Consider the following 23337-nt stretch of genomic DNA (forward strand, 5'->3'; position numbering starts at 1 on the left):
ATAGGCAGGGGTTCATTTCTAATATGACTCGGCAGGGAGTTCCAGAGGGCAGAAGCCGTGATGCAGAAGCTAACCCCTCCGGCTCTCTTGTTTTTGAACAGTGGTGCAGCCAGAGTGATGCTGGTGCTGGATCCTAAGGAGCAGACTGGTAGGATCTGGACAGCACTGTTATTGAGGTAGAGGGGGGCTTCTTTATGCATTTAATGGTGGACAAAGGATAGGGATTTAAAGTCGATGCAGGCTTTGATCGGCAGCTAGTGGGCCTCCCGTCTAGATGATGAAATGTGGTCTGACCGAGTTAGGCCAAGTGCTGCTCGTAGGGCTTTGTTCACTAGGAGGTGGAGTCTGGCGAGATTGGTGGCAGTGGTACCCATGAATAGAACGTTGCAGTAGTCCAATCTGCTGATGGTGAGAGCTCTTGCCAGTGTGATGCAGTTGTTAGAGGAGAGGAATTGTGAGGGAAAGGATCTATCTCATGATTCCTTGAGATAAATTATCAAAATCAGCTAAAGAAGATTTGATTAGTGTAAGGGAGATAGTCTGCTTAGTGACTTTCCCTGAAATTCTACAGTAAAGTCTGACCAAAGACTTTACAACTAAATGTAAAACCTTTAAGGGTGATGGTGCTGGTGTAGAAACCAGGTCAGAAACAATAGGCGTACATGAGTTATTGGAAAAAATGAAAGACTCAAAAGTGTTAAACCAATTCCGTTTCCTGCATGAAACTCCGCTCTACCATTGCTCTGGAAAAAAGTCTCCCTTCTCCTGCTGTGTCAATCTCTTTATTAATCTCCTCGGCGCTTCCAAAGTTAAACAATGTCTGCAGAAGGAATGATCTGATTCTGTCTCCAGGGCAGGTTGCACACTAGTTTCATTTTGATTTTGCTGTGGGCTTTCCAGCACTGCATGTAACTCTGCACTAGGCACTAGGAATCAGGAACTCCGGGGTGTTTTATAAACTCAGAGGTTGACACTAAGGACTGGTAGAGTCACCTTCAGGCTGAAAAGGCTGCAGCTCAGCACTTACTCATTTTGTAAGGTTTACATTTTGTCGGCCTTCTCTGGGGACCCTGCAACGTGAAAAAAATAAGTCATCTTACGTTGCCTGTTTTCTGTCACAGTTAGCTCTACCTGTTCTTTGACTCTCACGTGGGGTCTCATTAGGAGTTTGCCCGTCAGGAAACAAGGGTGCCGGTAAGCTCACTGGCACACTTGTTTATGGATCAGCAAACTTTGAGTCTTACTGCCTTGGCCTCTGTGTCCGACCGGTCTGACCCTGCTGGGCGCAGTGGCCACGGTAGGCAGACCCGTAACGGAAGCACCGGTACCATTATCAACAGTGCCGGTACTACTGTGTCCCCACTCCCATAGTGTCCTATTGGACTCTATGGGAATGGGGACTTACAATTTACCGACGCCTGCCTCCCTGCGCCACCAGACTCGAAATTAGCTGGTGGCACCGGAAATTCAGATTCCGGTAAATATTGCGGGTCCGGCAGCAACCCGCCGGTAGCACGGCAGGGTTACCACCGGACCGGTAATGAGGCCCATAGTTTTGCTGAGCACCCTTAACCTTTGCGTTGTTCATATTATACGTCAAGTCTGACCTCACATCAGACTGAGCACAAACATTTACCATCAGGTCCGAGGTCACATCCGAGACCACCTCTGGCTTAGAACAAACATGTGTATCAATATAAGAACTCCCCTTCATAGATGATGTCTCAGATTGTAAGACATAACAGAGAGTGATTAGTTCTCGTAATGTCAGTATGCACCAGCACTCTTATGCATCTGTGGTTCCCCCCACTAATGTTATCACATGTAAAACAAATGGCTTACACCCACGTGGATACAAAATCATTAAAAACATCCTAAAACCACTCTGTAACTTTCACCCAAGGTTTACAAATAGGCCTACAGAGGAATTAGAAGACCAAATGGAGGCTTCTTGATTAATAATCAGTAGCTGAACTGAACAACAGTCTCTAATAGGTTCACCATACCAGTGTTTGAGTCATGGATGGGCTCACAAAGAGAACTCCAGCGATGCAAACAGGAGCTGGTGCCAGAATGTGCACAATAACCATTCAATGGTGATCACCTGACTTACTCCAAGCTGCAAATTGTCCAGATTGTCACCACACTCTAGCATTGCTAGGACAGGACCAATAAGTGGAAATAGCCATGTGCTGTTCCATTCTGCTCCCGCAGATCAAAGTTAATAAAAGGTTGGTTAAAATCAAGTGCAGTGTTTGATACCGCAATGACACAGGACCACTGCTCCAGCACTAAAGGACAAGCAGTCCAAACAGCCAGCGATGCAACTCTGATTCACCGCTAAAGCAGGAAGTCAGGAAAGAAGTCCACAGACAGACATGTTGTGCACGTCAAGTCGCTTCATGAGGGAAATAGTACGAGTTTGCTATAAAGAGCATCCCCAGAAGTGTCAACATAGTTTACGGGTTAATACATTCTCCGCCCCCTCAGTGATAGCATAACTAGTAGAAAAGGGGTTGCCCGCCTTCTGTCTACTCTACTTTGCAGATGGAGTGTATATTTTGACTAAATCAAAAATGTGCAGAAAAACGGTTTAGCTAACACCATGTAAAAAAAAAAAGGAATTGGCAGAGCCAGGGTGAATGTTTTTGCATTAGCAGCATGATCAGAACCGAAACATGTAACATGTTAAGTTGGGATAGATAACCATATTGTCTTAATTTTGTGATAAAGAGTGGTGTGATAGACATTTTGTGGATTTGGATACGATGTGACTGAAGTATATGAGAAATTGATATGATAAGATTGATATGTAAATAATTGGATGGCATGAAAGGAGTATGGGAGTGCCCCATGTATTAGGTATTACTGAGGCACATAAATTGTTGTTTTGGGGATGTATGGATTTGGATTTAAAAAAAAATCATGTTCGAGAACAAATTCAAGAAATGTATATTTAAATATAATGGATTGTCTTTTTTGCATTATCATTATGGATGAAATAAATATAAACACACTAAGGGCCTCATTACACGGACGGTGGTAACCATGGCGCTATTAGCGCCATGGATGCTGCCGGTATTTTACCGATTCCGCCATGGTGAATGGGGGAATTATACCACCCCATTCCAAGGTTGACGGGGCGGTAGTTCCCCATTCACCAAGGCCCTTCCCCATTCCCATTGAGCCCCGATAGGGCTCAATGGGAATGGGGAAGGAGCAAATAACGGTACCACTATTAGCGGTACCGTTATTTGCCCTGAAGTCCCTCAGCGGGTCCCGTCGTTAACTTGTGGTCTGACCACACGTTAAGGACGGGACCCGCTGAGGAACCTCGTAGTTTGGCGCTAAGGAATTACCGGCACCGGTGCCCTTACCGGTGCCGGTAATCCCTTAGCGCCATCCGTGTAATGAGGCCCTAAATGTTTCTTTCTGAGAGTTCAAAATATCGATTTTGTATGTTTCATAAGTGTGTTGGTAGTCCAAGGTAGTATGCAATATGTGGAGTAGACACAAGGGGTCGGAGTCAGTTAGTTTAGATATCAATGATTGTGAAAGTGGCCCAAGATGGGACAAGTAGTCCATCCGGCAACGTGGCCTGGGAGAGGACCAGGAAAACCGCAGGTTTGGATTCCAACTGTTCTAGAAGAAACCAGGGCAAGGACAAAAGAACCAAGAACCGAGTCCCAGCAGCGGTAGTCCGTCTCCGCAGTAGTCATCTAGAGATTCAGATGAGAACCTAAGGAATTGACATGGACTGCTACTGAGGGACTGCTACAGATAACACATTCACTCAGGTGCTAGCTCAAGACCTCCAATCACACACCGAGCCGACATGCAAAGGTCTCGGTGCCCAGTCAGTAAGTAGGTCTCTAAAAAAGACCATATAAACAGGTCCAATCACACTGGATGTGTTAAGGTCTGTCTGGGGCAGAAAACCAACGTAACCCCATCTAAATCACCTTAGAGGGTGCCTGGGTGGACTGAAGGTGAACACGCATCAGCACAACTGCCATATTAGGCCTCCTTGTTGTCCTCACAGACAAATGGATTCCCCAAAACACAGGTGGCAGAAATGGGGCTCAGAAAATACTCCAGCACCCCAATGGCTACCACATTGGTGCATTGGGCTATGAATGCAGTAGAAATGACTAAAACCATTGAAGCCATACGTCAATGCTGCTGCCACCAGCCTATTCCACAGCACACTTTGGTACATATAAAGCACGCCTGCCCTGGTCACTATATGGGCTACCATGGCACCATGTCACAAAAAAATGTTTGTGCCTAAAGTAGAAGCCCCTATTACCATTAAATAAAGCAAAAAAGCAGTGGAAGCCAAAACAATGAATGCAACAAGTTTAGGGGACTCAGAGAGTGGGCCCAGAGAATGACAAAAACACAATTCTACCGTAAAAGTGAACAATTTGCATCTAAGAGCAAAAATACCATTGTGTTTGATATTGCCTGAACTTGTTGAGAAGAAGAGAGAAACACAAAGGGCCTCATTACGAGGTGGGCGGTAAGGGCCAACGGGCACCGGTAAGGAGACCGGTGCCGGTAATTCCTTACTGCCCTATTCCATGGTCCCTTGGCGGGGAGCGTAAGGAACGTGTGGTCTGACCACACGTCCCTTACGGGTCCCGCTAAGGGACCAGGGCACTAATAACGGGATTGCAAGTCGTGAGCCCGTTATTAGTGCCCTCCCCATTCCCCTTGAGCCCTATGGGGGCTCAAATGGGAATGGGGAATGGTTTGTTCAATGGGGACTTATCGGTCCCGCCAGGGTTGGACTACACCGGTAAGTCCCCATTGAACAAGACCGGACTCAGTCACGGTATGGGAGACAGCCATGTTGCTAATAGCACCATGGCTACCGCCCATCTAGTAATGGGGCCCAAGGGCTTGTTTTATTTAATGAGAAGTCCAAGTAGCATGCTGGGCATTTATAAAAAGAACACGTGCACGGTGTTGCATGGAAATTCATGTGAGCGTCTTATCTCATCAGCTGGCTGTTCTGGTGTTGAAGGAAAGCTATGTAATAGGCCCGTTGGAAGGCTGTGCAGTGAGAGCTCAAGAACACCTGCTGCAGCAGGTGGCGGTGAATGCAGGATCTGAGTTATCAATGTCATGGGTTGCTATGCAACTGTGGAAGAAAAAGTTCCATGTGATCGAATGACTATGCAGTCGAAAAACATGCAGCTCGCCAGGTGGAACATTGCTTATTTGGCTTTCTGCATTGCACCACGGGCTCGAATAAACGAACACGAGCTAATCATTTTTGTAAATGTTGTTTTCTCCAATGTTGTTATGTACTGAGCAATTATAGAGTTTGCTTATATAATATCTGACATCTATGTTCACAGTGTTTGCTACATAGGGACTCTTTATGAGTGTGGCAAACATGGAATTTCCACCTCTTTTAACGCTTTTCCGCATTACAGGTAACAGGAAGTGGGCGCTTATTCCCCCAGTGCTAATTTCGCCAGATGAGTTGCCAATATGAACCAGTGCTAATTCCCCCGGGCACCAATTCCGCTGGTGGAATTAGCTACCAGAAAAAAACAATTCCACTATATTACAAAGTGAAATACCACCAAAAACAGGCAGTAATTCGTCCAAAAACACAGTGCAGCAACACCCACCAAAGAGGTGGAGCTAAATGTATGTATTTGTATTTGTTTACTGGTTATTTGTAATGCGCACCATGCAGCAAACATTGCTTCAAGGAACATCAAGACAAGGATGGGGAAAGGGGAAGAGGAAAAGGTATAAAACAAACAAAAACGTTCTTAAAAGGTCTTGAAACATTTGGAACGTGCAAGTGCTGTAGAATGCGAACAGGGGAGAGTGAGAGGAAGTAAGTGCAGGAGGGGGAGGAAGGGTGGAAAAACAATAAAAAGTGTTCCTACTAGGCCATGAGGCGATTTGGATCCTGCAAATAAAGAGACCTGAAAAAAGGTGGGGAAGTGAAGGAGGGGAGGAAGGAGAGAGGAACACTGTACTGTACCCCGAAACAACAGCATTCCCTAAACGTACAGTTGACCTGCGGTGCTAGCATGAGCCGCTGGTGTGCCCTTTCCCCATTCCACACAGGGTCCTGTGGAATGGTACACTGCCTACATACATGAAGACCTACAGAATACAATGGTTATCGATCCGGTGTAAATAAAAACACCATCAAATCAATCATACATGTTCACAAGTTGGAAGGGAAAGAATGACTGGGTGTGGTGGGCACTTACTGAATGCAAATGTTATGTATGATCATTCAAAGTCATTTGAGGGACAAACCTGCCCTTGCAACACCACATAAGAGGTTCCACACTACCTGCCATGCCCCTGCATGCCAACAAGCATGCATGAAAGAAATGCATAATCCCACATGTGCAAAGATTGGGCAACAGGTACCACAATGGCGATGGTACAGATCTCAAGCGGAACATGACCTTGCAGCACAGAAAGGTAGAATTGTAATGAAGGCAGCACCACATGAATGGCAACTTCGAACTGCATGTACGTTATCACAAATACTAAATGAAGATGAAAAATGTGAGAGAGTGCATGGATGGGGGGCAAGTACTTACTATTCACTGAGAACATCGCCATCAGCACTCCACTATCAGCGTATAGTAGCTATGTACTGTGAGTCACTGATGATGGAAATGGGGGGGTTCCCTAATGACATATAGCATGTAGCCCAGTATTTCTTGCGGCACAGCACAACTCAGGGACACAGATGCCAATGGTGGAATTTGCAATGTCATACGTAAACTGGCTGACAAGTAGGTCACCATGCCATAGCTGCGGATCACTCTAACTGAATGTGCTGCATACTACAGCCATCCCCGTTTCTTTTGCAGATGACTCAGGAGATTATCAGGTCTTGTGGCAAATGCCACATGTCCAGAACCTTCAAACAGCGCAGGGAGTGGCATGTTATAAGGCACACATCAGGATCAGTCTTTTATCAAGTATCATTTTAGCCTGCTGAAGGGAAGCTTATTTTGCCTCCAGCAGACAGGAGGTGCCCTAATGTAGAGACTGGACACATCTGGGAAAATGGTTGTAGTGTGTGCTTAAAGCACAACATGGACATCAGATGGCATGGCACACCCAGAGGAGTAATAGAACATGCCTGCTGGGAACAACATGCGGCCATGCAGTGCCTTTGTAGAAGGCATGGATGGAACTCTCATGCCTCAGGAACTCATAGATACAGTTTTACATTGGTTTTACCTACTTCACATGATTGTATATAGTCACATAGTAAATATTTCATACCAACTCAAAGATGACTTTTACTGTCTTTTCTTTTTTTTTTCTTTTTTTTATATGGTTTGTTACAAACCTTTAAAATGCAACACATTCATATACATTTATATTCGACATTACTGGAAAGAAACTCTTCAAATTGCACAAATGTTATTTTGAGACTAATCTTTCAAAAGGTTGTGGACGAGAACAAGGAAGAGACTGCAATAAAAAGGGAAGAGAGAAAAAGAAAAAAAGAAACAAAAATAATGATAATTTACAGCTCCTCATTTAAAATTAAAAAACGAGACAACATTTCTCCCAAAATGTCTTTTACACCTCCATTGGGTCATGGCGTGCACCGCTATGCCAATGTGGGAGAACTGCTGCTGTCACTCTCATCACCCTCTGCTGCTGCATCAGGAGGTGGTGGTGCTATGGGAGGCAGCCCACGCAAAGCCCTGGTATGGTCCTCCATGGCAGAAAGCATGCGGGTGTGGAAGGTCTCGTTCTGGAGGATTATAGTGCGGAGATCCCCATGCAGCACATGACGTGATGCCCGGATCTCCTCCCGAGTTTCCTGCATCTCAGCTGAGAGCGAACGTGTGAGAGCTCCAGCTGATGTTCTGTCCTCAAGTTAGTAGAAGCCTCAAGGTCAACACGAGTCTCCCTGAGGTGATGGAGTTCTACCCTCAGGACTTCCCTGCGGGCCTGGGACTCTATTGATATCGATTGGCGTAGAGTCTCCAGTGCCGCCCGTCGGTCCCTGTTGGACGCCAACATGTCTTCCCTGTGTGATTGGCAAATGGTGTCTGTTGCCTGCTGTAGTTGTTCCATCTGCCTTTCAGGGGGGACAATGGAAGTGGCCACCCTCTCCATTGCTTGAGCCATCATCTCAACTGATGCTGCCTGTTGGGTTACCATACCGTACATGGATTGTTCCCATACGGTATTGCCTGGTGGCGTACGGCCACCGCGTCGGCAGGCACCACACAAGTTTGGGGCAAGGCGATATGCGCCTTACTGTGCTGGCACTGCCTGAGGCTGCAGGACTGCATTCCCCCTCTGATCTGCTGGCCCAGGAACAGGATCAGATGTTGTGGATTGTGACCCTGCATCCGTAACCGCCAAAGGCGGACTTACCATCACTGACATCCCCATAGAGGGTTCTACCCCTGGTGCAGGTGGGTTGGACAGAACAGAATCACTGCCAGAAACACTTACCTGCGACGGCCCATAGGTCTCATCATCCGAATCAGCACCTGAATAGAGGTCTGGGGAGGTGCACCCAGAGACACCCCTGGACAGAATGGTCTGCAGAAAGATTGGGTTCTCACCCACCACCACACCACGTCCCCCACTGGTGCCCGGTCGAGCCTGAGATTCCTCCTGGGTCTGCACCATCTCCTCAACCTCAACAGCATCAAGTGCGTCATCACCTGCAAAAACATCAAAGACAAAAAATTGAAACAGGCATTAGCACCATAGCACACAAATAGGCCTGACAAGCTACAGAACCAGTACATGATTTACACATGTCCCACATGACTATAACCCTCCCATGCATGCACTGTCACTGAGTTGGAAGAGGAGGCAAAAGGCAGACACTGATGACACCAAGATGGAAGAGCAACACATTTGCTGCATGCTGGGTAGCACTGCCATCACACATTGGCCTGTAAGTGGCATGTCCAATACACATACATGACACATGCCATCACACAGATGGCATGTACCATAGCCATGGTACATTCCACAAGTACATCCATATGTCAGTGAATGAGTACTGTCAGCCATCCATGTGAGATGGACATGATGAGATGAAAAATGCTACATAGTGTGACAAAATACGCATGTGCCACACACTGAACACATCCAGTGTACAAAAATACAGTGATTGCAGGCCGATGTACACATCAATGGTTGTGCACTTCAACATGACAGGAAACAACTATCATGTTTCACATTCAAACAGGCCCCAAAAATGTATGTGATCAGGCCAATACTCAATCAGCCTGAATGGTCAAATCATTCACCTAACAAATGTGGGCCAATGTGGGGTTCATCAATGACAGAAGCATGTCACAAATGTGACAATAGGGCTGAGGAATGCGTAGCAAAAGTGGGAGAATTGAAACAATCAGCCTGAACGAACACTGAAAAATACAAACAATGTTGTTGCAAGATGCCACTTCAAGGGCAACTGCCCTAATGTTGCGCTAAATTACTACTGTGGGCAGAAGGGATACGGTCACACCCAAATCCATGGCCGCTGAATGTTTTGGATGAAGCACATGGGTGACCCATACAACTCAGGCACACACACCCTCACCTGGCACTCAATCAGAACCTGTCACCCAAACAACATACACATGCATTACACACACATGCATGGGCACTCACCGGACAATGCATCATAATCAGGTAGTTCTCCCACACCTTGGATCTGTTCCTCTGTGACGAAGGCCCCAGCAACAGACTCATGTTCAGTGAGTTCGTTGTCCTCTTGTGGAGACCCACCGCCAGTCACCAGAGTAGCGGCATGATTTGAGGCCAGCTTCTTCTTTGCTCTGCGTTTCAGGTCATTCCACCGCTTGTGGCAATCATAAGCTGTGCGCCTCACAAATCCAAGGGCACTTATGCGATCGGTGATGGTCTGCCAGTGTGCCCTACGTTGACCAGGTGTGGTCTTGCATCCTGCAGTCACCAACATTTCGCGGCTATGTGCCGACACATAGGACACAAGTGCATCAAGTTCTGCATCATTAAAGCAAGGCTTCCTTGACGTGCCGGAGTGTGAAGCCGTGTCTGGGGTCTCAGCCTGTCGTGCCAGAGCACCCTTCTTCCTCTTCTTTAAAGGTGGAGCAGAGCCAGAGTCGCTTACGCCGCTCTGGTCAGTAGGGGCAGAATCACTGGTGGACTGGGTAGTAGGAGTGTGGGAATGCACAATGACCATAGGTCTTGATGCAGGCATTGGTTGCAGGGTAATTTTGGCAGGGGGCACGTCAGTTTTATGGACCTGGACTGACACTGTCCTGGGTGGGAGAGTCAGAGCTGGGGCGGATGGAGCTGCAGCTGCCCCTTCAGCCTCCCTACCCTGCATACTTGGGGCAGGAGATGACATAGCTGCCCCAGATCCACGTGGCTTGGTAACAACAACTTGCACCGCCACACGTGGCCTAGATTTGCTGACCTGGAAGTCAGTCTGGGCGTCATCCTGTGCCAGGTCAGGTGCCACAATGGGCTGATCCAACAGGGGCTGAGCTGGGATGGTGTCAGCCACATTTCCCTCAACCATGGGGGGGCATGGGTGTCCCTGATTGTTCCTCCACACATGGGGGTATAGGGGCACCCTGCAAATCCCAGCCACGTCCCCTACCGTGCCCACCACGCCCACCTTTTGAAGGTCGGCCACCTTTGCCTCCCTTACCGCTTGGTCGCCTCCCAACCATGGCACTGATGTTGTTTTGCGTATGGGAGTTGCAGTAAACTATTGTCCTGGGCAATTGGGGGTCAAAGGGGTAGGAAACTAGATGGAATTCGTACCCTAGTGCTCTAACAAGGCTGTCTGTGACCCCTGGGGGAAGATGACGGGTCACGAAACGCACAGGCAGCCCAAAATCAAAAATGAACGTGCACTCAACCCCTCGTAGACCAGGTGCGTGAAAAAATGAACCCGCACTACGCTGTGGCACCCAGAAACACAAGAATAAGTGTACGGGTAATTCACGCAGCCTACAATGACCGTCTGAAGGGGAACGTGACACACGGGGCAAGCACAGTTGCTAAGTACGTGCGGAACTCACCGTCTGCCTGGAAAAAGAACGTGAAAAATACGCACGTGTGCGCTTTGGCAACACCCCTGCCAAAAGAAGAATTGTACGCTGTCTGAGGAGACAGGACAAAAGGAGAAGTGAACTTTATTTGAGGAAACAGGCCCAACAAAAAATCAGAAAAGAGCTGTCAGAGGTAACAGGGAGTACGAACTAGAAACGCTGTGAAGTAATCGCGTGTGAACCGACAAGAAGTATAGATTTCACCCACTCGCTCTCCAGGAAAAGCATGTACAAGGAAATGGAGTCCTACATGTAGCTTTGAAACCAGCCCACACGCACACGTCAGATATACGTGTACGCGGGCCCTTTCCTCCAATTACACGCGATGACATTCGGACGTGCAGTTTTTCCACGTGTGCTCTGTCATCACGTGCTATGAGGGAAATGGCCGTGTGCGTAATGTAACTCACGCGCTTAAGCGCTAAGGGTCTTTGGTACAATGAAATTGCGTGCGTGTGCTGACGCGCTTACGCGCTAAGGCCCTTTCCTCGAATTACACGTTGACGTGCAATTTTTTACGTGCCAAATCACTCCGTATCAAGCTGGCCATGTGAAAACACACGGAAGACCACGCTCCTGCCCAGAAGGCCGAATTACTGCCCCCCCCAGAGCCTCGAGCACGCTCCCACCTGCCATCTGCTGCTGCCTGACTGCCTGCTGCCCACGTGCCCTGCCATTTGCTGCCTGCACGTCAGCCAGGGGTGTAGTTGCTGTGACCACCCCTGCTGGAATCGAAGACTCCCGACTGGGATTCCATCGCTCCACAGCCCAGCCCCAGGACCCAGTTGCCCACCCACTCCTGCCTCTGGGGTTGCCATGTCCAGCACAACACCATCTGGCAGCACTGGCAACCCCCAGCCAGAGAGGCAGAGGGCCACCAGCTTCACTGCCACCGAAGTTGGTGTCCTGGTGGAGCAAGTCCTGGGGCAGTATGATGCCCTCTTTGGAAGTTTGCGCGCGGACAATGAAGGACGGACCAGGATCTGGATGGACATCGTAACTGCCATCAACGCGGAGGGGGTGGCAGTCCGCGACTTACATCATGTCAAGAAGCGCTGGGAGGACTTCAGGTCCAGGACTCTCAACAAGGCCCAGCCCCTCGCTAAGGCAGCGGATGCCAAGGGGCGCTGGGGCCAGCTGTCAAACCATCAAATGAGGGTCCTGGAACGCATATGCCCAGCGCTCTACATCCAGATCCTTGAGAGGCAGACCCGTCTGGAGCCGAGCGGTAAGTGTACATGCATGTTGATAGTACGCTGTGCATGTCGTGGTGTGCCAGTAGTGTGCAGGTTGCACATGTGTTTATGTAGGGCCATGTAGGGATGTGTATGAACATGGGCGTGAGGCTGCCACATGTGAGTCCTCTCAGTTGTGAGACACATTGATGGTGTATGTGTTGGTAAGCATGCTGGGCAAATGCAGGTGTGGGAGCACACATGTTTGAATTTCTGTGTATGTACGTTGGCATGGTTGCGGCATGGATGGTGGTTAATAATGCATGTATCTGCACTGTGTACATGTGCATGTATGTGTATCTGACAAGTGTGCAACTGTGATGCAACATGGATGCACGTGACACTGATATGTAGAAGGATGAATGGCAGATCTGACATGTATGGCAATCTCATCACTGCAACAGTTGGAGGAGATGTAGACATGCATGTAAGTGTGGTGGCGTGTGTGCATGTCTAGTGCACTCATTGTGGTTCATGTGATGTCAGGCTCACCTTTGGCTGTTCATGCTGTTGTATGTGTATGGATGGTGCTACCTGGTGCAATATTGCTGTTGAAATGTTCATGTGTGTGAGTTAAAATGACATGTGTGTCGTGGAGTGTGATGCCGTGTCTGTAGTTAAACAATGCCACTCATGTGCAACTGTCATGTGTGTATCAGTCCATTGTACAGTGCCCTGATGCCTGTGTTTTATTTCTCCCTTTCTGCAGCGTCAACTGAAGAAGAGGGCGGAGAGGGTGCTGTGGAGCACAGCGGCAGGGATCATCCCGCCAGCCGGAGACGCAAGGCCCGGCTCCCCTCCCAGGTTGTCATCTTGTCGGGGAGTGAGGAGTCCGGTGCCGCGTCCCAGGCCGCAGCTGCCGAGGGAAGGTCCAAGAGGCAGAGGTCGGAGTTGGACTCCTCGGCAGCAGAAGGGGCAGCTGAGATCCCAGAGGGTCCGACAGAGGAAGATGGCACGGAGTCATCCAGGTTGGTGGGGGGTTTGGTGGAGGAGGAGGCCGTGCAAGGGACAGACACGGGGTCTGGAGGTGGGGATTCCACTGGTGCTAGTGGTGCAGTGCAGGGGCAGGGACAGGAGGCAGCAGAGGCCACCGCGGAGGTGCCTGTGTGTACTCCTGTCCCCGATCCTGTGACTGCATCATCCCACACCAGCATGGATGGCTACGTCCAGACCCGTTTTCAGGGAGGGGATCCACTTACAACTGGCCTTCCTCTCCCTGCGGATGTGGCTATTCGGGACCGGGTTGAGCCTGTCCTGGGTGGGGTGGCGTTGCGTCAACGGGCCATGTGAGGTGACCTGCAGTCTTTTCATGAGGAGACTGCACGTCATCTCGAATGGCTTGTTGACCGCGTTGACCTACTGGGACAGCTCACCAGGGCCGGATTCCTCCGTTTTCTGGACCTTGTTCCGGCCCCCTCCTCAACTGAACCCCCTATGCGCCAGTCGTACTCCATGCCATCGTCCCACCCATGTATCACCTGAGTATCCTGTGGAGCTGCCTCTGATCCTGCGGCCAGGCTGGTGGAGGACACATCCCTGCCACAGTTGGGAGTCGGACGTCCAGCAGGGGTGGCCACATCAACAACTGCACCCCAGCCGGAGGAGGATGTGCAGGCAGCAAGAGCCAGGGCACAAGCAGAGGCACAGCAGCAGCAGCAACAAGGTGGGAGCCATGATGGCTCGGGGCCTTCGTCATCGGAGGGGCAGGCATCGGACAGAGGGCAGGAAGACCCAGGACTGGAAGTGTCTTCCGTGTGGCAGCGGTTAAGCCATGCTATAGATGCGGAGCGGCAGCGGGCAGAAGAGGCACGGCTCACGATGGTCAGGGCGGAGAACTCCATGCGGAGGGCCCTGACGCGGGCCGAGTGCCTTGATGCAAATCACAGGGAGTTGGAGGAGAACATGTTGTCGTCCCTGCGAACCCTCGGGCCATGGAAGAGGACCGCCTCCAGGACATTGAGCAGGAATTCGATGATGCCCGGGACATCCAACAGTGAGTCGTCGGACTAGCCCGCTGCCATTGTAAATAGTTTTTAGAGTTAGGTTTCCTTTTCGTTTTCCTTTTATTTGTGGTCAATGGACAATACCACACACATTTGAATGTAGTTATATTTTTTAGGTAGGTTTCATTTGTTTAGTTGGGCTCATGGACCCTTTACATCGTTGGGCAATGGATTGATTTATTTTTGGGATTTTTGCACATGGATTAATGGATTTTTATTTTGGACAATGGATTGTATATAGTTACATCATGGATTCATTTTGATTTTATTTTTCATTATGGACATGGAGTAATTTTTTTTTTTCAGGACAATGTATTGTAAATAGTTGGACTATGGATTGATTTTGCATTATTATTTATCATTATGAACATGAAACAATGGATATCTTTTTTTACCTTTTTTTGGATTTGCATTGGTGGAGGGAGAGTTTGGACTGTTTTTCTTTCAATTTTTTTTGCATTGCTTATCATTTTCATTCACTCATCTTTTTCACATGCTTTTCATTTCATGTTTGATATTTTGGTATGCTTTCATTTCATTTATTTATTTATGTACATAATACATTTTCATATTTTAGTTCCATGTGTGGGATTTGCTCATTGGGTTGATGCATGTGAAATTGTGGGTTTACACAAGCAATGCCAACCAGTGTATGTGTGTGAGGGACATGTGTTGATGTACATAGTTCAGTTTTGGTTTGTGTCTTGAGATAGGCATGTCAGTGTGGGGTGGATTGGGAAATCATTGCGTCTCAAGAATGGGGTGGTGTGATGTGGTATTTTTTGGTGTAGAAGTGGGCCATGACTGTGCATCTTTATTTCGTGTAGGCGGGGGACATGAGTGGGACATGAGTGGGGGCCTGCTGGCAGGTGCCCCTGACTGCTGGGGGTGGAGGTGCAGGGGGACATGAGTGGGGGCCTGCTGGCAGGTGCCCCTGACTGCTGGGGGGGGTGGGGGTGCAAAGGGACATGAGTGGGGGCCTGCTGGCAGGTGCACCTGACTGCTAGGGGGTGGCGGTGCAGGGGGACATGAGTGGGACATGAGTGGGGGCCTGCTGGCAGGTGACCTGCACTAATGGGGGGTGGGGGTGCAGGGGGACTTGAGTGGGACATGAGTGGGGGCCTGCTGGCAGGTGCCCTGCACTGCTGGGGGTGGGAGTGCAGGGGGACATGAGTGGGGGCCTGCTGGCAGATGCCCCTGACTGCTGGGGGTTGGGGGTGCAAAGGGACATGGTTGGGGGCCTGCTGGCAGGTGCCCCTGACTGCTGGGGGTGGGGGTACAGGGGGACATGAGTGGGACATGAGTGGGGGCCTGATGAAAGATGTCCCTGACTGCTGGGGGGTGGGGGTGCAAAGGGACATGAGTGGGACATGAGTGGGGGCCTGCTGGCAGGTGCCCATGACTACAGGGGGGTAGAGGTGCAGGGGGACATGAGTGGGGGCCTGCTGGAAGGTGCCTCTGACCGCTGGGGGTGGGGGTGCAAAGGGACATGAGTGGGGGCCTGCTGGCAGGTGCCCCTGACTGCTGGGGGGTGGGGGTGCAAAGGGACATGAGTGGGGGCCTGCTGGCAGGTGCCCCTGACTGCTGGGGGGTAGGGGTGCAAAGGTACATGAGTGGGGGCCTGCTGGCAGGTGCCCTGCACTGCTGGGGGGTGTGGGTGCAGGGGGACATGAGTGGGACATGAGTGGGGGCCTGCTGGCAGGTGCCCTGCACTGCTGGGGGGTGGGGGTGCAGGGGTACATGAGTGGGGGCCTGCCGGCAGGTGCCCTTGACTGCTGGGGGGTGGGGGTGCAAAGGGACATGAGTGGGGGCCTGCTGGCAGGTGCCCCTGACTGCTGGGGGGTGGGGGTGCAGGGGGACATGAGTGGGGGCCTGCTGGCAGGTGCCCTGCACTGCTGTGGGGTGGGGACCCAGCTTCCCGTGCACCCCAGTAATACACATACCCTGCTCGCACAGGGCCAATCACGTGTGAAACTTCCCGCGAACCCCAGTAATACACATACCCCACTCGCACAGGCCCTTTCGCGCGTGAAACTTCACGCGAACCCCAGTAATACGCGTACCCCACTCGCACAGGCTCTTTCACATGTGAAACTTCCCGCGAACCCCAGTAATACACGTACCCCACTCGCACAGGCCCTTCCGCGTGTGAAACTTCACACGAACCCGAGTAATACACGTACCCCACTCGCACAGGCCCTTTCACGTGTGAAACTTCACGCGAACCCCAGTAATACACGTACCCCACTCGCACAGGGCCAATCACATGTGAAACTTCCCGCGAACCCCAGTTATACATGTACCCCACTCGCACAGGCCCTTTCGCGTGTGAAACTTCCCGCGAACCTCCATAATACACGTACCCTGCTCCAATCGCGTGTGGAACTTCCCGCGAACCCCAGTTATACACGTACCCCACTCGCACAGGCCCTTTCGCGTGTGAAACTTCCCGCGCACCCCCGAAATACATGTACCTGGATCCAATCGTGTGTGAGACTTCACGTGAACCCCAGTTATGCACGTACCCCGCTCACACAGGGCCTATCGCGTGTGAAACTTCACGCGAACCCCAGTAATACACGTTCTCCGCTTGCCGTTTGCTGTATGGCAGCCTGTAAACTGGTCCAGGGTTAGCGCAGCCCTTTGCGCTGGATTGGGGATTTTGATGGCTTTTACTTGCGCGAGGGCGTTCTTGGGGGCGTAACTGGCGCTGCTGCAGGGTCGCTGCGCCACTCTGCTCCACAGCTGGTTTTGGAGGCTAAAATCCATGAATATGCTGTGCGCGGAAATCGATTTTAGCGCACGCGGCTGGCATAGACATTCACACGCGCACACTGTGCGCCAGCCGCGTGCGCCACTTGTGCGCGAAATTCTATGAATTACCCCGAATCTATCTGATGTTTCATTGCATAGTATACACTAGACTCTCATTAGTTAATTATTGCATTTGAACTTATTCCTTTGCTGTGGTAATCACTAACATATTTGACCCCATGATTCTCTTTTGCCTGCCTTCTGACCAACCCTACTCCATCCACTCGACCATTGGCATGTTATTTATTTTTTAGCTTCATTTTTTGTTTCATTATTTGTTCATTTGCTTTTACAATGGTTTAAATGTATGTGTTCACATTTGTTATGTGTATTGATCATTGCACAATTGCATGAAGACAGCCTTGAGGACGACCATTTTGGTCTAAACACATGTCGGCTGTACAGATATTGATTAAATCAATCTTTGTGTTCATACTAGATTTGTACTTTGTTGTACTTTGTTAATACATTTACATGTCGCTTTTGAAGCAATCTTATACTATTCTGGCTCTGCGTGTTTTGATACATACCCACACCAATTGTTACTAAACTTGACTGTTGCCTGTTGCCTAAGTTATCTGTGTTTTTATAGTAAAGCTGCACTTTTCAGCCTCTAGCACCAAGTTGCCTCTGAACTGCACACATGGATAAAATAGAAATTGGAAATAATCAAGTTTGGCCGATTTTATTTTCAAAGTATTTTATGCTTTGTATAAAATTGACATTTTGGGTCACAAATAGATATAGTTAAATACATCAGTGGACCATTGAGACACCTTGGGGTGATAGCCAAAAAAGATCTTTTGATTTCAGCAAGCAGGATGACCAAGACATATTATTGTTAAAAGTTTATTCCAGGAGGTTTTTAAAGATATGCCATGTTTCCTTCATACCCTCATCTTTCTATTTTTCCTTTTCTGTTTTTTTTAGGAAATAAAGATGCTGATGTTTGCCAAACTAAGCAGAATGGAAGAAGTCTTTGTGCGAGCCTGCATTGGTTTCTTCTTCTGTTTTTCCCTGAGCTCTTGCTTCATTCAAGCCTGGACCAGCAGGAAATGTGTGCTTGCTCAGGGTCCCTTCACCCTGTACAACTTGCCTTATTGCAATTTAGTGAGGACGTTTGAAGACAAAGAAGCCCGTTGTGGCAATGTCTCCAACTTCGACAATGACTTTTCAGACCTCCCAGGAGATGTTTTGGCCCTGTGTGTAACAGGAAGTGTGCAGACCATTCCCAAGAATGCACTTTACAGATTTCAGAAGTTGTTGTATTTGTCGTTGGCGATTCCAGTTAAAACTGTACAATCGGGAGCTTTCCGAGGCCTGCAAAACCTGCAGAACCTTTCTATCTCTTTTTATCCGCTCACTTACAAATGCAATAACAAATCTTTGGCACAAGATGTATTTCTTGGTTTGACCTCCCTAAAAACTCTGATAATTGCTAATGTCTGTGTCAAATATATAAAGCAGATTTTCCTGTCACCTTCTTCTCAACTCCAAAAACTTTCACTAGAAGAAGATAACATAGATGACATTTCGACAGTGTTCAGAATCTTTAGAGGAATGAAGTCTGTACAAAGATTAAGTGTCCGCTTCAATGATATTACGATTGTCCAGTTGGAATTGGACTTGGACCAATGGCATGCCATGCCAACCGTCTTTGAACTGGATCTGTCAGGAAACTCGGTCACAAATGTGAGCCCAGGCACATTCAATAGAATGGGTCTCCACTCGCTCATATTGAGCCCTTGCCCCGCGGCTTTAAGTGACCTTTTATATTCTGGAGCAGTTACATTGGATCACTTGCTTATTGGGTCTGTACACAAAGGGACAACCAAAGTCCTAAAATCATGTTGCTCTATAGCATCCAAATTTAATCTCACTTCCTTTAGTTTAATATACAGTCACATTGGTAATATTTCAGGGGATGCCCTATCTATGTGCTGGTCTTTAGAAAAGTTCGATCTCAGCAACAATAATCTACAGTACCTCGAAAGCGACCTTCTACACCGAATTCCGCATCTGGCATTTCTCGATCTCTCAAGTAACTATGAACTAAAATTGGATCTGTGCCCTTCGCTATATAAACAAATACATTTTCATTCAGGACTACGCGTTTTGCGCTTTTCTTACAACAATACCACGATGGTCAAAAACAAACAATTTTCGTGCATGCCCTACTTAGAGGAGCTGGATCTGTCAGGAAATCATATTGAAAGAATTGACCCTTTGGGATTTTGGGGGCTGCTCCAACTTAAGTACCTAGTCTTGAGGGCCAACAAACTCAAGGAAATCACTAGCCGCATGTTGTCACATGTGCCCAAATTGTTGTCCTTAGACATCAACACAAATGAGTTCCGAGTATTTAAAGGGGGGGAGATTGGAGGGTTGAACTGCCTTCAGGAACTCACACTTGGATCAGAAAGAATGTTTTTTATCCCAGAGAACCTCCCACAGTTGAACATTTTAACATTTAACTCAGGCTCAGATATACGTATAATAAGTGACAGTGGCATAGCCATGTCTTCTGTGAAAATAATGACTCTAGATGCCTTCAGTATTTTTATCAAAGCACTTAATATTTCCCTTTTTCACAACATCAGAGAATTGAACATACACTTCAATGGAGATATTGTCTTTAATGATCTGCCAGTCTCTTTTTACCAGCTGTGCCCCCGGTTAGAAAAACTGTTTTACAGCCATTTTCTTGCTGGGCAACATTACAGTGCACTAAATTTTTCCGGTTTATCCTATTTGAACACTTTAGAAGTATGGAACTTGTTTTCTGCCTTGGAAGAGCCCACTGCCAATCCTGAATTTATATTCCAAAATTTGCCAAGTCTTAAATTTCTAAAACTGCAAAATTCTGGGCTAAAATATCTCACTCGTGGCATGTTCAGAAGCATGGTTTCCCTGCAGGTTTTTGTACTTTGCAATGATGCCATTGCAACCCTGGAGAATGGCATCCAGGGACCTTTTCATAACCTTCAATCCTTATATTTAGACGAAGTGACCTTCCCCTGTGACTGTGTCAATGAATGGTTTTATTCTTGGGCTGTCAGCACGCAACAAACTTTTGTTACCAATCTAAACAATGTGATCTGCCTCCAACAGCGCACAAAACACAACTTTTTAGATTTTTTAAAAAAAGGTTGCAAGCAAAGTATTGAGTTTGTTTTATTCCTCTTGACATCACTTTTTCTGATGGCCTTCCTATCTGTCACTTTGTTGTACCATACTTGTGGCTCTTTTCCCCTTAATGTAAAGTACATCTTCCATGCCTGGTTGAACAGGCTGAGAGGCAGAAGACGTGGAGCGGTCCGCTATGAATATGATGTGTTTGTGTCTTATAGCAGTTGGGACCAGGACTGGATCCTACAGCATCTGATCCCAAACTTGGAGGAGAAAGGGCCACCGTTCCTAAAGCTGTGCCTGCATAACCGGGACTTTGAAGTAGGGAAAGACATTGTGGACAATATAGGGGACAGCATTTACAGGAGCAGGAAGACCATCTGCGTGATCAGCCACAATTATCTAAGGAGCGACTGGTGCTCCCTGGAGATGCGGATGGCCACTTACAGGCTGATAGCCGAGCAGGAGGACGTCCTCATCCTGTTGTTCTTAGAGAACATCTCCAAGTACCAGTTGTCTGCCTATCACAGACTCGCCAAGATGGTGAAGAAGAAAACCTACATAGACTGGCCTGATGACAGCATTGAGGAGCAGATGGCATTCTGGGAAAGATTGAGGAAAGCCATTGGCAAGGATGATAATGAAGAAGATACTGTTAGAAACATATAGTGACAGTCACAGGCCCTTATAAAAGTTACAGTTCTGAAATACTTTCTGTGCATCAGATGTCAATGGTTGGAGATCCAGGAGGCAGGTACACCTACTACCCGTCTCTGAGATGCAATGAACTTAATTTATGGGCAAAGATAAACACAGAATGCCAGTCAAAATGGACCTTTCAATATCTCCTCTTCAGGGTCGTCAATTCACCAAAATACCAGTGCTAGCCGTACTGTCACCATGTGCCCGATGACGCCATTGCAGGACACCATATGACGTCTTGACCCCAATGGTGTCAAAACAAGTGATGTCACTAAACCGTTGACCCTGGTGTCATCATATCATGTGACACCATTAATGTAAAAAGAAAAATCAATTCATATCAATCCTATACAATAACAAGTTACTTTGGTAGGAAATATCAACTATATATTAATTGGGGTGCTGCCATGTTATCCCAGGACCACACGCAGAAGGCCCATCATGTTCTAATGGCACTGCACTCAAACGTCAGTACAGCCCAATGTATCTAGTTATGGTTATCCTATATCCCTTGTGGCAGAGTCTGCTTCCCTCAAGCAGAGAACATGCTAGAATACACAGCACCCGCGGTAACATTATCTCAGCCGGGGTCACAGCCATGCAGCATGCCCTAATAATGGGCGACCAGAGGGCAAACATCCCTCGCATAAAAGAGACATAGCATGGGTTCTCGCAGAGAATGGAAGATCCCCTCAAACAAAGAACAGGCCATCATGGTTTGCAATAGTGCGCACTTGCCGCACAAGGATCGTTTCCTTATACATGACAGAAACATCACTCAACTACTATGAAACATATGCTACCTCTCACAAGAACGTCGATTTTGCAAACCACGCATGGAAAGTGTACTCTGGAAATAAACATGTCAGTGGTTAGTTTGTCGTTGTTGGAAATACAATCTTAAAGACATTTAATACATGTCAGTTTTGCAACTAGCTTTGTTTGTGAAGTAACATTGCGACAGACGATTGTTCTTGTGTACTCTCCTCATGCTATGCAATAAATAAACACCCTTGAATGAATTAATATATTTTCTTGTGAGCTAACGATATTGAAAATTCAGGGGCTGGCAGTTCAGAATGGAGGAGCCTGAAAAGCTAGCCCCCCCCCCCTTAAATGATTCACGGCAGTTGGTATTCTGCTTAAGGACCCGCTTTGTTCACTCTGGACTGGCTTTTGTGGGCCAACGGGCATTTTGACATCAGAGTCCAGCTCCACAAAGAATGTACATTAGAGTACCTATGGCATGTTCTTATTACAGGTGTGTAGGGTGTCTTGAGACCACCACATACATGACAGTAATCCCTGATCCATTCGGGAGAAGCAAGTCCAGTCCTGTTTCCTTCTTTGCAGTCTTAGACTTGCAGGCCTGGATTCATGAGCAATTCTAGGACAATTAGTCTCAGAATGAAAAAGAAAGGAAAAACGGGACTGGGCGAAGCGCTCCCAAATGGAATGGGGCAGGCTGGCATGTATGCTGCTAAGGAAATGTGGTCCATGTTTTTGATATAGCTATCCCAGCACATCATGCTCCCTGTACAAATACATGAAGGTATATGGTAGGCTCCACTGGTGAAACCCTAATACCTAGTAAAAGCCCATGAAAGTAAATAAATTCGCATATATTGCCTTTTAGCTGGATATGATTCCGGTTCATGGTTTTTCATGGTTGTGGAGTTCCAGGCTGATTATTCTTGATTTGTCGTTGGCTCACCCAACTTTGCTGTTTTGTGGGGACAATGTGGATCTGCTAGTGGTGGACTGGGGACTATGGCGCTACTGATATTGTGAAACAAACCCTGAGTCCCCAGACTCAGTCTCTGCTCCTCCAAAAAACTATGGATTGTAGAAGGCTGCCTTCCCAGTGGCCTTTTGGCCCTTTCTGTCCTGACAAACTCTCCTTGATGAATGCCTGGCCTTTCAGTGTGAGTTGTGGCAAGACAGGCCTAACCTGTGGGTGGTCAAGTATACAGGGTCCTGCGGCACTTGTAGTCGCCTATGTGAGCGTGGCTGGACAGGACCCAGTCTGTCATTGACAGTCACTTCTACAGGAGGCACTTTTTAGTTTGGGCTTTAGGTGTCGCTTGCGACACCTATAAGCCAAAACTATTGCATTAGAGTATAACTGGGGAGAAATGGAATATGAGCATGGACTCAAAGCTTGTGGGTGTTGCTTGGTTATTCGCCCACCCATTGACTGCCCATGGCCATGCTAATCCCTATGCTCATTCCCATCCAGTCCCTGCCCCTCCCTGCCCAAAACACTTCCGCATGGGAACTCTTTGAGCTTGCTTTAATCGAGCCTAACCTTCAACTTTGTGTACAAAGTGCATGCAAGTGTTCTTTCTAAAGCAGTCTTCGGAG

The 23337-nt window shown here is 48.1% G+C and overlaps 1 protein-coding gene across 1 annotated transcript in view; it reads left to right on the forward strand.

Annotated features, from left to right (window-relative positions):
- LOC138453557 (toll-like receptor 11) overlaps positions 1 to 21995 on the forward strand; it is a 98876-nt gene extending 76881 nt beyond the window's left edge. The window contains exon 3 of the mRNA XM_069606535.1: positions 18073 to 21995. Within this exon, the coding sequence (XP_069462636.1) occupies positions 18073 to 20940 (2868 nt within the window). The 3' untranslated portion in view covers positions 20941 to 21995. The remainder of the gene's footprint in view (positions 1 to 18072) is intronic.
- The last annotated feature ends 1342 nt before the right edge of the window (positions 21996 to 23337 follow it).

The sequence above is a fragment of the Ambystoma mexicanum genome, chromosome 1p, assembly GCF_040938575.1.
Source record: "Ambystoma mexicanum isolate Mex_15411 chromosome 1p, UKY_AmexF1_1, whole genome shotgun sequence".
NCBI lineage: Eukaryota > Metazoa > Chordata > Amphibia > Caudata > Ambystomatidae > Ambystoma > Ambystoma mexicanum.